The sequence below is a fragment of the Oncorhynchus mykiss genome, chromosome 27 (assembly GCF_013265735.2).
Source record: "Oncorhynchus mykiss isolate Arlee chromosome 27, USDA_OmykA_1.1, whole genome shotgun sequence".
Classification (NCBI taxonomy): domain Eukaryota; kingdom Metazoa; phylum Chordata; class Actinopteri; order Salmoniformes; family Salmonidae; genus Oncorhynchus; species Oncorhynchus mykiss.
The window spans coordinates 40,808,690-40,822,853 of NC_048591.1; the positions used below are offsets into that span (position 1 = coordinate 40,808,690).

The 14,164-nt window shown below is 45.0% G+C and overlaps 1 protein-coding gene across 4 annotated transcripts in view; it reads left to right on the top strand.

The window, feature by feature from the left end:
- The window catches only part of LOC110507225 (1-phosphatidylinositol 4,5-bisphosphate phosphodiesterase eta-1-like), a 147,662-nt gene that overhangs the window by 116,287 nt on the left and 17,211 nt on the right, over window positions 1–14,164 (top strand). For all 4 annotated transcript variants that reach the window (XM_036964769.1, XM_036964771.1, XM_036964772.1 and 1 more), the window contains 8 exons: window positions 852–914; window positions 2,821–2,915; window positions 4,449–4,546; window positions 4,869–5,048; window positions 7,206–7,313; window positions 7,590–7,714; window positions 7,857–7,941; window positions 9,193–9,339. In XM_036964769.1, coding sequence (XP_036820664.1) covers window positions 852–914; window positions 2,821–2,915; window positions 4,449–4,546; window positions 4,869–5,048; window positions 7,206–7,313; window positions 7,590–7,714; window positions 7,857–7,941; window positions 9,193–9,339 — 901 coding nt within the window. The remainder of the gene's footprint in view (window positions 1–851; window positions 915–2,820; window positions 2,916–4,448; window positions 4,547–4,868; window positions 5,049–7,205; window positions 7,314–7,589; window positions 7,715–7,856; window positions 7,942–9,192; window positions 9,340–14,164) is intronic.

Below are 14,164 nucleotides of genomic sequence, written 5' to 3' on the forward strand. Positions count from 1 at the left end.
ATGGTGTTGGAGTCGTGCCTGGCCATGCAGTCGTGGGTGAACAGGGAGTACAGGAGAGGACTGAGCACGCACCCCTGGGGAGCTACATTTGAACATAAAAATGTATTTTATCAAACAAAACTATGCTACATTCTATCTCTGGGACCCTCAGGATGACAAATCAGAGCAAGATTTCTGAATGCAAATACATTATTTACCTTCAGAGGTGAATGTATCAAACCAGTTTCTATGATAAAAGTGTTTTGTTGTTGTGCACTGTCCTCAAACAATAGCATGGTATTTTCTCACTGTAATAGCTACTGTAAATTGTACACTACTGTTAGATTAACAAGAATTTCATCTTTCTGCCCATATAAGACATGTCTATGTCCCGGAAAGTTGGCTATTATATACAACGTCATTCTAGTTACATTAGCTCACGTTAGCATCAACCGTCCCGGTTTAGCGACACCCATCGTGTAGAGGTTTCAGAAGTGCGGTTTGGCATATCATTTCTTTTGGAGGACACATGACTCGACATTCACTTCTCCCGAGCCCGGTGGGGAGTTGCAGGATAAAATAAAAAATCAAGATATAATGGTGTGTACAGCCGTAGTTTTACAGGACGGGGTGTGTATGGACAGTACAGCAGTAGTTTTACAGGACGGGGTGTGTATGGACAGTACAGCAGTAGTTTTACAGGACGGGGTGTGTATGGACAGTACAGCAGTAGTTTTACAGGACGGGGTGTGTATGGACAGTACAGCAGTAGTTTTACAGGACGGGGTGTGTATGGACAGTATATGAATATAAAAGGTGTTTACAGCACTAGTCTCTCAGCTCATCTTGTCAACATTTTTTTGTGCCTCTAGAATCCCAAAGAGGGACTTAAAAAATCCCAAAGTCGATCATTCATCAGCAACATCAAGCAAAAGGTGAGATCATCTCTGCTCTTTCACTATCATCTTTGTCCGTTACAGACATCAATATGTCCTATTGCTTGACAAATATCTTTGTCCACAATGTCCAGATCGTAACTCAACAATGTTTGTACTGTCTCAGGTCTGTCAATGGGAAAAGTCCTTTCTATTTAAAACTAAACCATTGGTTTTCTAGTGATGGCGTTTAGATGGCGAGCCTTAGAAGTCAGGATAATGATCTATTGACACAGGGTCCAGTTTGTGAGGCTGAAGGATGCCCTGCTAACTGTCTGTCTGTCTGTCTGTCTGTCTGTCTGTCTGTCTGTCTGTCTGTCTGTCTGTCTGTCTGTCTGTCTGTCTGTCTGTCTGTCTGTGTGTGTTTATTTTCCTTGAAGAGCACTTCTCATGTCTCATCTCCCTCTCTCTTACATTGGTCCAGTCTCAGATAGATTTAATTAATATTGCGTTACTTATTTAGGGACAATCGGAAATTTTTAATTGTGTGTGTGTGTGTGTGTGTCTGTGTGTCACGCTGTTGCTAATCCCCTCCACAGGAAATGTTTTTTTCATGTTAACAGTCATACATGTTGCAACTAGTGGTGTGTGTGTGCACTGTCTGTACTACCCACTGAGCAGCCTAAAGACTGTAATTACTGACAACATTATCCTCCACTCCTCCACTTGAACTTTAATAGATATGTTATGCTACCTCTTCCTCTACCACACACACACACACACACACACACGCACACGCACACCACTAGTAGCTTATGTTTTGAGTGGGCAGAATCACATGCTAAATGTCAGACTGCTAAATGTCAGACTGCTAAATGTAAGACTGCTAAATGTAAGACTGCTAAATGTCAGACTGCTAAATGTCAGACTGCTAAATGTCAGACTGCTAAATGTCAGACTGTTAAATGTCAGACTTCTAAATGTCAGACTGTTAAATGTCAGACTGCTAAATGTCAGACTGCTAAATGTAGGACTGTTAAATGTAGGACTGTTAAATGTCAGACTGCTAAATGTCAGACTGCTAAATGTAGGACTGCTAAATGTCAGACTGCTAAATGTCAGACTGCTAAATGTAGGACCGCTAAATGTCAGACTGCTAAATGTCAGAGCGCTAAATGTCAGACTGCTAAATGTCAGACTGCTAAATGTCAGACTGCTAAATGTAGGACTGCTAAATGTCAGACTGCTAAATGTCAGACTGCTAAATGTAGGACCGCTAAATGTCAGACTGCTAAATGTCAGAGCGCTAAATGTCAGACTGCTAAATGTAGGACCGCTAAATGTCAGACTGCTAAATGTCAGAGCGCTAAATGTCAGACTGCTAAATGTCAGACTGCTAAATGTCAGACTGCTAAATGTAGGACCGCTAAATGTCAGACTGCTAAATGTCAGAGCGCTAAATGTCAGACTGCTAAATGTCAGACTGCTAAATGTCAGAGCGCTAAATGTCAGACTGCTAAATGTCAGACTGCTAAATGTCAGACTGCTAAATGTCAGACTGCTAAATGTCAGCCTGCTAAATGTAGGACTGTTAAATGTCAGACTGCTAAATGTCAGACTGCTAAATGTAGGACCGCTAAATGTCAGACTGCTAAATGTCAGACTGCTAAATGTCAGACTGCTAAATGTAGGACTGTTAAATGTAGGACTGCTAAATGTCAGACTGCTAAATGTCAGACTGCTAAATGTCAGACTGCTAAATGTCAGACTGCTAAATGTAGGACTGTTAAATGTAGAACTGTTAAATGTAGAACTGTTAAATGTAGAACTGTTAAATGTAGGACTGCTAAATGTCAGACCGCTAAATGTAGGACAATGACTGCTACATGTATGGGCATGGGCAATGCTAATGGGAAGTATCTGAAAATGTGTGTGTGTGTGTGTGTGTGTTTTCCTCCTCCTGCAGAGACACTCTAAATCCAGGCTGAAGTCCCAGAGTACCGATGGAGAGGAGGAAGGACAGGAGACCTCTGGGAAAGAGGCGGGAGGACAGATCACCAGGTCAGCTCTCAATAGCTCTCTTGTCATACTGACCCATGCTCATTGCTGACTCCCACCTTGAGATTTGCATGGAGAACTTCAAACATGCACACATAAATCATGTGTTATGTCATAGTGAAACTACATGCATGGATTTTAAATTAGGATTAGTGAGTTAGGTTCTTCTGTTCGGTCAGCTCAAATCCTGCTTTACCTGACAGAACAGCAAGCTGCAGCCTGGAGCAACTTCCACTCATGTATTTGAAGGGCCCTAAACCCTTTATACGCACCCTTAATCTTCTTTGAAGTGCCCTAAGTGTCTATTTATTGACCGTAACCAGACTTTGAAGTGCCCTGTCTGTGTGTGTCCCATCTTCTTCTAATAGTCGATCATGTGTGTGTGTAAAGTGTGAAATGTTATTACATTATGTACGTATCTTCAGGAACAGTCAAGATGGATGTAAGGCTCTTCCTGTGTGTGTGTGTGTGTGTGTGTGTGCTGTTGGCCTGCCTCCATATCCCTTTAGTGTGTCAATGAAAGCTGTTTGATCTGGTCTGTATAAGGTGTTTCCCTGTAAACTGTGATTCTGTGGGGTGTAATCTGTGATTCTGTGGGGTGTAAACTGTGATTCTGTGGGGTGTAACCTGTGATTCTGTGGGGTGTAACCTGTGATTCTGTGGGGTGTAACCTGTGATTCTGTGAGGTGTAAACTGTGACTCTGTGGGGTGTAAACTGTGACTCTGTGGGGTGTAAACTGTGATTCTGTGGGGTGTAAACTGTGATTCTGTGGGGTGTAAACTGTGACACCGTGGGGTGTAAACTGTGATTATGTGGGGTGTAATCTGTGATTCTGTGGGGTGTAAACTGTGATTCTGTGGGGTGTAATCTGTGATTCTGTGGGGTGTAAACTGTGATTCTGTGGGGTGTAAACTGTGATTCTGTGGGGTGTAAACTGTGATTCTGTGGGGTGTAATCTGTGATTCTGTGGGGTGTAAACTGTGATTCTGTGGGGTGTAAACTGTGACACTGTGGGGTGTAAACTGTGATTCTGTGGGGTGTAATCTGTGATTCTGTGGGGTGTAAACTGTGATTCTGTGGGGTGTAATCTGTGATTCTGTGGGGTGTAAACTGTGATTCTGTGGGGTGTAATCTGTGATTCTGTGGGGTGTAAACTGTGATTCTGTGGGGTGTAATCTGTGATTCTGTGGGGTGTAAACTGTGATTCTGTGGGGTGTAAACTGTGATTCTGTGGAGTGTAAACTGTGATTCTGTGGGGTGTAAACTGTGATTCTGTGGGGTGTAAACTGTGATTCTGTGGAGTGTAAACTGTGATTCTGTGGGGTGTAAACTGTGATTCTGTAGGGTGTAAACTGTCACTTTGATGGACACTCCACTTTACTTCACATGCTGTTGTCACTGTGCGTGTCTTTCCGTCCTACTTTCTCAATTCTATCCATTGTACTCTCTCTTTATCCATTCTGCTCTATGCCTCTTCCTCCATTCTACCTCTCCTTCCTCCTTCATACTCTTTCTGTGGTTTCATCTTGCTGTAGGGGAGGGAGGAAAAGGAAGACGATGAAGCTGAGTAGAGATCTGTCAGACCTGGTTGTTTTCACTAACTCTGTGGCCTCTCAGGAGGGACTGGACGACAGTAAGAAAACACACACTCTTAAAGACATTATCTCTCTCTGCTAAGCCCTTAACCAATCCAAAAACAATCCCCATCCCACCCATCAGGCTCTCTCTCTATCCCTATCTCCCCTCTCATTGCCACTCCCACTCCCTCTCTCTCTTTCACTCTATCCCACCCCATTCAGTCTCTCTGTCTCTCTCTCTCTCTCTCTCTCTCCTTATTCTCCTTCTCACTTCCATACCCTCTCTCTCTTTCATTCATCCATCTCATTTTACATTCATTGCTCAGCCCTTTCCTCTCCTCATTTCCTCTCTCATCCCTCTCTCCTTTCGTCTGTCAGGTACTCCTGGGAATGTTCTGTCGTTCAGTGAGACTCGTGCCCAGCAGCTAGTGAACCACAGAGCTGAGCGCTTCCTGTGTTTCAACCAGCGACAGCTGTCTAGAATCTACCCCTCAGCCTACCGTATAGACTCGTCCAACTTCAACCCTCAGCTCTACTGGAATGTGGGCTGTCAGCTGGGTAAGAAACATCACGTCTGAACAATCTTATTGTCATGTTTTGCTGATACTTGTTAAGTAAAAAAAAATGGCATTAAATATTTTTATAAAAATAAACAAATACAAAAAAATACTGTATTTATCTCTGCCCGGCCATCTACCTCCTCATCCAGTCCTCATCCTCTCTCTCTCCCCCAGTCCTCCTCTCTCTCTCTCTCTCCTCCAGTCCCCCCCCCCTCTCTCTCTCTCCCAGTCATTCTCTCTCTCTCTCTCTCTCTCTCTCTCTCTCTCTCTCTCCCCCCAGTCCTCTTCACTGCCTCTCTCTCTCTCTCTCTCTCTCTCTCTCTCTCTCTCTCTCTCTCTCCCTCTCTCCCCCAGTCATTATATCTCTCTCTCTCTCTCTCTCTCTCTCTCTCTCTCTCTCTCTCTCTCTCTCTCTCTCTCTCTCTCTCTCCCCCCCAGTCCTCTTCACTGCCTCTCTCTCTCCCCCAGTCCTCTCAATACAATTCAAGGGGCTTTATTGGCATGGGAAACATATGTTAACATTGCCAAAGCAAGTGAAGTAGATATATATATTTTTTTGTGGGTAGTGTGCACATAACCTGTCTTCTCTTGAGAGCCATGTCTGCCTACGGCAGCCTTTCTCAGTAGCAAGGCTATGCTCACTGAGTCTGTACATAGCCAAAGCTTTCCTTAAGTTTGGGTCAGTCACAGTGGTCAGGTATTCAGCCACTGTGTACTCTCTGTTTTGGCCAAAATGGATTATAGTTTGCTGTGTTTTTTGTTAATTCTTTCCAATGTGTCAAGTAATTATCTTTTTGTTTTCTCATGATTTGGTTGGGTCTAATTGTGTTGCTGTCCTGGGGCTCTGTTCACAAACACAATCACACCCCACAGAGCCCCAGGACCAGCTTGCTTAGGGGACTCTTCTACAGGTAATTTCTCTGTAGGCGATTTGTTCTGGAAGGTTTGGGAATCACTTCCTTTTAGGTAGTTGTAGAATTAGTTGTAGAATTATTAGGATTTTGATAATTAGCGGATATCGGCCTAATTCTGCTCTGCATGCATTATTTGGTGTTTTACGTTGTACACAGAGGATATTTTTGCATGCAGGGTCTCGATTTGGTGTTTGCCCCATTTTGTGAATTGTTGGTTGGTGAGAGGACCCCAGAACTCAAAACCATTAAGGGCAATGGGCTCTATAACTGATTCAAGTATTTTTAGCTAGAACAAAATTGCCCTATCTACCCCCACTCCCCCAGTCCTCTTGACTGCCCCCCCCCTCTCTCTCTCTCTCTTTCTCTCTCTCTGTCTCTGTCTCAGCTTCTCTCTCTCTCTCGCTCTCTCTCTCTCTGTCTCTGTCTCAGCTTCTCTCTCTCTCTCTCTCTCTCTCTCTCTCTCTCTCTCTCTCTGTCTCTGTAACAGTACACAATACACTCACAAAAGTTTCAAAGGAATAGAGACATTTCAAATGTCATATTATGTCTATATATAGTTCCCAAATATTTATGCTGTGATGGCCCACTGTCTCTCTCTTTCTCTCTCGCTCTTTCTCTCTCTCTCCCGGTCGCGGGATTGGTCGGTAGGGATCTCCCTGTCTCATCGCGACTCCTGTGGCGGGCCGGGCGCAGTGCCCGCTAGCCAAGGTTGCCACGTGCACGGTGTAGCCTCTGACACATTGGTGCGGCTGGCTTCCGGGTTGGATGCGCGCTGTGTTAAGAAGCAGTACGGCTGGTTGGGTTGTGTATCGGAGGACGCATGACATTCAACCTTCGTCTCTCCCGAGCCTGTACGGGAGTTGTAGCAATGAGACACCCGGGAGGCCTACTACAACAATTGGATACCACGAAATTGGGGAGAAAAAAGGGGTAAAAAAAAAAAAGAATAACTTCTGATTGCCAGGACCCATTGAGGACCTTTCCTTTTCTGTGTTTTCCTCCTTAACACCGTGTCCTGTGGTGGGATCGTTGCCACGTTCATTGAGCTCAAATTTCTCGGTCTAGTTGTGTTGTGCACAGACCATCAGTGGAAGACATTCTCTGTCTGTCTGTCTGTCTGTCTGTCTGTCTGTGATTTCAGCCATATTCTCCACCACACCTCCCCACAGACAGAACCCCTGTGTGTATTTGTTCAGAGGATGAACAGACTGATAAATGTGTCCTAAATGTGTTTTCCTCAGTGGCTCTGAACTACCAGACAGAGGGTCGGATGATGCAGCTCAACAGAGCCAAGTTCATGGTGAACGGTGGCTGTGGCTACGCCCTCAAACCTCCACCCATGTGTAAAGGTACTGATACACACACACACACACACATACACACACACACACACACACACACACACACACACACACACACACACACACACACACACACATACACACACACACACACGCACACGCACACGCACACGCACACACACACACAGAGAGAGATGAGGAGTTGATGTGATTCTAGACTATTGTGGATGCATTCTGTCATAGTACTGTTCTAATTGGTTGTCTAGACTATTGAGGATGCATTCTGTCGTAGTACTGTTCTAATTGGTTGTTTTACTCCTTCAGGCTCGTTCAACCCGTTCAGTGACGACCCCCTCCCTGCCTACCCCAAGAAACAGTTGGTGCTGAAGATCATCAGTGGACAGCAGCTTCCCAAACCACCAGACTCTATGTTGGGGGACCGGGGAGAGGTACACACACAGACTCATTCTCTGCCAACATAATGGATAGTTTGCTCAATAATCTCTTTGGCTTATAAATGTGTTGCCACCTGTTAGCATAGTGTTGCTAAGCTCCAATGCTGCTGTAACTCTGTTCCCTCTTCTGCTTCAGATCATTGACCCGTTTGTAGAGGTGGAGATCATCGGCCTGCCAGTGGACTGCTGCAAGGAGCAAACTCGAGTAGTGGACGACAACGGTAAAACACACACACATATGCACACTATACAATTTATCATACAGACACTTCACTCATCCATAGAACCATATATGACATTCAGTCAAGTCATCTCTGCACCATGTCATGGATCAGTGCCTCCACACAGTGATCTAATAGTACCACCACCACCTCCAGACATCCATAACCTTTCCCTCCTCTCTCTCTCTATCTCTCTCTTTCTCTCTCCCTGCTGAACCCTCCTCTCTCCCTGCTGAACCCTCCCCCCCTCTCTCCCTGCTGAACCCTCCTTTCTCTCTCTCCCTGCTGAACCCTCTTCTCTCTCCCTGCTGAACCCTCCTCTCTCTCCCTGCTGAACACTTCTCTCTCTCTCCCTGCTGAACCCTCCTCTCTCTCCCTGCTGAACCTTCCTGTCTCTCCCTGTTGAACCCTCCTCTCTCCCTGCTGAACCCTCCTCTCTCTCTCTCTCTCCCTGATGAACCCTCCCCTCTCTCTCTCCCTGCTGAACCCTCCTCTCTCTCTCTCTCCCTGCTGAACCCTCCTCTCTCTCCCTGCTGAGCCCTCCTCTCTCTCTCCCTGCTGAACCCTCCTCTTTCTCCCTGCTGAACCCTCCTCTCTCTCCCTGCTGAACCCTCCTCTCTCTCCCTGCTGAACCCTCCTCTCTCTCCTCCTGCTGAACCCTCCTCTCTCTCCTCCTGCTGAACCCTCCTCTCTCTCCTCCTGTTGAACCCTCCTCTCTCTCTCTCTTCCTGCTGAACCCTCTTCTCTCTCCCTGCTGAGCCCTCCTCTCTCTCTGTGTGTGAGAGTCAGTGTGACTGTGACCTGCCACCCAGACCCAGTCATCTATTCTAAGCATAGATGACAGGCAACAGGGCAGTACTGGGCCAAACACACCATAGACACATGACTTTTGGACTTGAATCAATGTTGTATTGGTCACTCAGTTTGTTAGATCCTGTTGTGAGTGTGTGTTCCCACAGAGACAGTACCCTTTGCATATGCCCCAAACATAGTTGAGGCATGCTTGGGTGTGTGTGTGTGTGTTTGTGTGTGAGTGCATGCATGCGTGTGCATGTGTGCATGTGTGTGTGTGTGTGTGTGTGTGTGTGTGTGTGTGTGTGTGTGTGTGTGTGTGAGAGAGTGTGTGTGTGAGAGTATGTGTGCGTGTGTGTGAGAGTATGTGTGTGAGTGTGTGTGTGAGTGAGTGTGTGTGTGAGTGTGTGTGTGAGTGCGTGTGTGTGTGTGTGCTCTGACACAGTGTGTGTTGTCCAGGTTTTAACCCCGTGTGGGAGGAGAACCTGTCCTTTACCCTCCACATGGCGGAGGTGGCTCTGGTGCGTTTCCTCGTTTGGGACCATGACCCCATCGGACGAGACTTTGTGGGCCAGAGGACTGTGGCCTTCAATAGCCTGATGCCAGGTCAGTGAGTGTGTGTGTGAGTGTCTGTGTGTTTTTGTGCGTGTTTGTGTGTGTGGATGTGTTTGTTAGTGTATTTGTGTCTTGTATGTTTGTGAGTGTGTGTGTGTGTTTGTGTGTGTGTGTGTGTGTGTTTGGGGATGTGTGTGTTTGTGTGTTTGGGGATGTGTGTGTGTTGGGATGTGTGTGTATGTGTGTGTGTGTGTTTGGGGATGTGTGTGTGTTTGGGGATGTGTGTGTGTGTTAGGATGTGTGTGTGGGTTTGGGGATGTGTCTGTGTTGGGATGTTTGGGGATGTGTGTGTGTGTGTGTTTGGGGATGTGTGTGTGTTTGGGGATGTGTGTGTGTGTGGATGTGTGTGTGTGTGTGTGTGTGTGTGTGTGTGTGTGTGTGGATGTGTGTGTGTGTGTGTGTGTGTGGGGATGTGTGTGTGTGTGGGGATGTGTGTGTGTGTGTGTGGGGATGTGTGTGTGTGGGGATGTGTGTGTGAGTGTGTGTGTGGATGTGTGTGTGTGTGGGGATGTGTGTGTGTGTGTGGGGATGTGTGTGTGAGTGTGTGTGTGGATGTGTGTGTGTGTGGGGATGTGTGTGTGTGTGTGGGGGGTGTGTTTGTGTATGTGTGTGTGTGTGTGTGTGTGTGTGTGTGTGTGTGTGTGTGTGTGTGTGTGTGTGTGTGTGTGTGTGTGTGTGTGTGTGTGTGTGTGTGTGTGTGTGTGTGTGTGCAGCATGCCTGTAGTTGTGTTGGAATAAAGTGAAGGAGCATACAGTACTGTAGAAGCCAGCATGCTGTCTTTATGAATGAGTGTATCATGTCACTTTGTATCACATCATTGGAAGTGCCAGAGGCTCCTGGGAAAGTGCCTGTATATAGAGGCAACAGTGTCTTCTCTTGTGAACTATGATACATGGACCTTATGTATGACTTACTGATTATTTTGGTCCAATCACACGCCTGTCTGTGACAGAGTTGTCCCTGAAATCCCTCACACTTCCCCATCTCTCTCTGTCCCTCTCTCTCTCTCTCTCTCTCGCTCTCTCTCTCTCTACCTCTCCATCTCTCTCTCTCTCTGCCACTCCCTCTCTCTCTCTGTCCCTCCCTCTCCCCCCTCTCTTTCTCTCTCTCTCTCTCTCTCTCCCTGCCTCTTCATCTCTCTCTCTCTCTCTCTCTCTCTCTCTCTCTCTCTCTCTCTCTCACTCAATTCAATTCAATTCAATTCAAGGGCTTTATTGGCATGGGAAACATGTGTTAACATTGCCAAAGCAAGTGAGGTAGACAACATACAAAGTGAAAATATAAAGTGAAAAACAACAAAAATTAACAGTAAACATTACACATACAGAGGTTTCAAAACAGTAAAGACATTACAAATGTCATATTATATATATATATACAGTGTTTTAACAATGTACAAATGGTTAAAGGACACAAGATAAAATAAATAAGCATAAATATGGGTTGTATTTACAATGTGTGTTCTTCACTGGTTGCCCTTTTCTCGTGGCAACAGGTCACAAATCTTGCTGCTGTGATGGCACACTGTGGAATTTCACCCAGTAGATATGGGAGTTTTTCAAATTTGGATTTGTTTTCGAATTCTTTGTGGATCTGTGTAATCTGAGGGAAATATGTCTCTCTAATATGGTCATACATTGGGCAGGAGGTTAGGAAGTGCAGCTCAGTTTCCACCTCATTTTGTGGGCAGTGAGCACATAGCCTGTCTTCTCTTGAGAGCCATGTCTGCCTACGGCGGCCTTTCTCAATAGCAAGGCTATGCTCACTGAGTCTGTACATAGTCAAAGCTTTCCTTAATTTTGGGTCAGTCACAGTGGTCAGGTATTCTGCCGCTGTGTACTCTCTGTTTAGGGCCAAATAGCATTCTAGTTTGCTCTGTTTTTTTGTTAATTCTTTCCAATGTGTCAAGTAATTATCTTTTTGTTTTCTCATGATTTGGTTGGGTCTAATTGTGCTGTTGTCCTGGGGCTCTGTAGGGTGTGTTTGTGTTTGTGAACAGAGCCCCAGGACCAGCTTGCTTAGGGGACTCTTCTCCAGGTTCATCTCTCTGTAGGTGATGGCTTTGTTATGGAAGGTTTGTGAATCACTTCCTTTTAGGTGGTTGTAGAATTTAACGGCTCTTTTCTGGATTTTGATAATTAGTGGGTATCGGCCTAATTCTGCTCTGCATGCATTATTTGGTGTTCTACGTTGTACACGGAGGATATTTTTGCAGAATTCTGCGTGCAGAGTCTCAATTTGGTGTTTGTCCCATTTTGTGAAGTCTTGGTTGGTGAGCGGACCCCAGACCTCACAACCATAAAGGGCAATGGGCTCTATGACTGATTCAAGTATTTTTAGCCAAATCCTAATTGGTATGTTGAAATTTATGTTTCTTTTGATGGCATAGAATGCCCTTCTTGCCTTGTCTCTCAGATCGTTCACAGCTTTGTGGAAGTTACCTGTGGCGCTGATGTTTAGGCCAAGGTATGTATAGTTTTTTGTGTGCTCTAGGGCAACAGTGTCTAGATTGAATTTGTATTTGTGGTCCTGGTGACTGGACCTTTTTTGGAACACCATTATTTTGGTCTTACTGAGATTTACTGTCAGGGCCCAGGTCTGACAGAATCTGTACATAAGATCTAGGTGCTGCTGTAGGCCCTCCTTGGTTGGTGACAGAAGCACCAGATCATCGGCAAACAGCAGACATTTGACTTCGGATTCTAGCAGGGGGAGGCCGGGTGCTGCAGACTTTTCTAGTGCCCGCGCCAATTCGTTGATATATATGTTGAAGAGGGTGGGGCTTAAACTGCATCCCTGTCTAACCCCACGACCCTGTGTGAAGAAATGTGTGTGTTTTTTGCCAATTTTAACCGCACACTTGTTGTTTGTGTACATGGATTTTATAATGTCGTATGTTTTACCCCCAACACCACTTTCCATCAGTTTGTATAGCAGACCCTCATGCCAGATTGAGTCGAAGGCTTTTTTGAAATCAACAAAGCATGAGAAGACTTTGCCTTTGTTTTGGTTTGTTTGGTTGTCAATTAGGGTGTGCAGGGTGAATACATGGTCTGTTGTACGGTAATTTGGTAAAAAGCCAATTTGACATTTGCTCAGTACATTGTTTTCATTGAGGAAATGTACGAGTCTGCTGTTAATAATAATGCAGAGGATTTTCCCAAGGTTACTGTTGACACATATTCCACGGTAGTTATTGGGGTCAAATTTGTCTCCACTTTTGTGGATTGGGGTGATCAGTCCTTGGTTCCAAATATTGGGGAAGATGCCAGAGCTAAGTATGATGTTAAAGAGTTTTAGTATAGCCAATTGGAATTTGTTGTCTGTATATTTGATCATTTCATTGAGGATACCATCAACACCACAGGCCTTTTTGGGTTGGAGGGTTTTTATTTTGTCCTGTAACTCATTCAATGTAATTGGATAATCCAGTGGGTTCTGGTAGTCTTTAATAGATGATTCTAAGATCTGTATTTGATCATGTATATGTTTTTGCTCTTTATTCTTTGTTATAGAGCCAAAAAGATTGGAGAAGTGGTTTACCCATACATCTCCATTTTGGATAGATAATTCTTCTTGTTGTTGTTTGTTTAGTGTTTTCCAATTTTCCCAGAAGTGGTTAGAGTCTATGGATTCTTCAATTGCATTGAGCTGATTTCTGACATGCTGTTCCTTCTTTTTCCGTAGTGTATTTCTGTATTGTTTTAGTGATTCACCATAGTGAAGGCGTAGACTCAGGTTTTCCGGGTCTCTATGTTTTTGGTTGGACAGGTTTCTCAATTTCTTTCTTAGATTTTTGCATTCTTCATCAAACCATTTGTCATTATTGTTAATTTTCTTCGGTTTTCTATTTGAGATTTTTAGATTTGATAGGGAAGCTGAGAGGTCAAATATACTGTTAAGATTTTCTACTGCCAAGTTTACACCTTCACTATTACAGCGGAACGTTTTACCCAGGAAATTGTCTAAAAGGGATTGAATTTGTTGTTGCCTAATTGTTTTTTGGTAGGTTTCCAAACTGCATTCCTTCCATCTATAGCATTTCTTAATGTTACTCAGTTCCTTTGGCTTTGATGCCTCATGATTGATTATTGCTCTGTTTAAGTAGACTGTGATTTTGCTGTGGTCTGATAGGGGTGTCAGTGGGCTGACTGTGAACGCTCTGAGAGACTCTGGGTTGAGGTCGGTGATAAAGTAGTCTACAGTACTACTGCCAAGAGATGAGCTATAGGTGTACCTACCATAGGAGTCCCCTCGAAGCCTACCGTTGACTATGTACATACCCAGCGTGCGACAGAGCTGCAGGAGTTGTGACCCGTTTTTGTTGGTTATGTTGTCATAGTTGTGCCTAGGGGGGCATATGTGGGAGGGAATGCTGTCACCTCCAGGCAGGTGTTTGTCCCCCTGTGTGCTTAGGGTGTCAGGTTCTTGTCCGGTTCTGGCATTTAGGTCGCCACAGACTAGTACATGTCCCTGGGCCTGGAAATGATTGATTTCCCCCTCCAGGATGGAGAAGCTGTCTTCATTAAAATATGGGGATTCTAGTGGGGGGATATAGGTAGCACACAGGAGGACATTTTTCTCTGTTAGGATAATTTCCTTTTGAGTTTCTAGCCAAATGTAAAATGTTCCTGTTTTGATTAATTTAATGGAGTGAGTTAGGTCTGCTCTATACCAAATTAGCATACCCCCTGAGTCCCTTCCCTGTTTCACACCTGGTAGTTTGGTGGATGGGACTACCAGCTCTCTGTAACCTAGAGGGCAACCAGTGGGTCCGTCTCCTCTATACCAGGTTTCTTGCAGGATGACAATGTC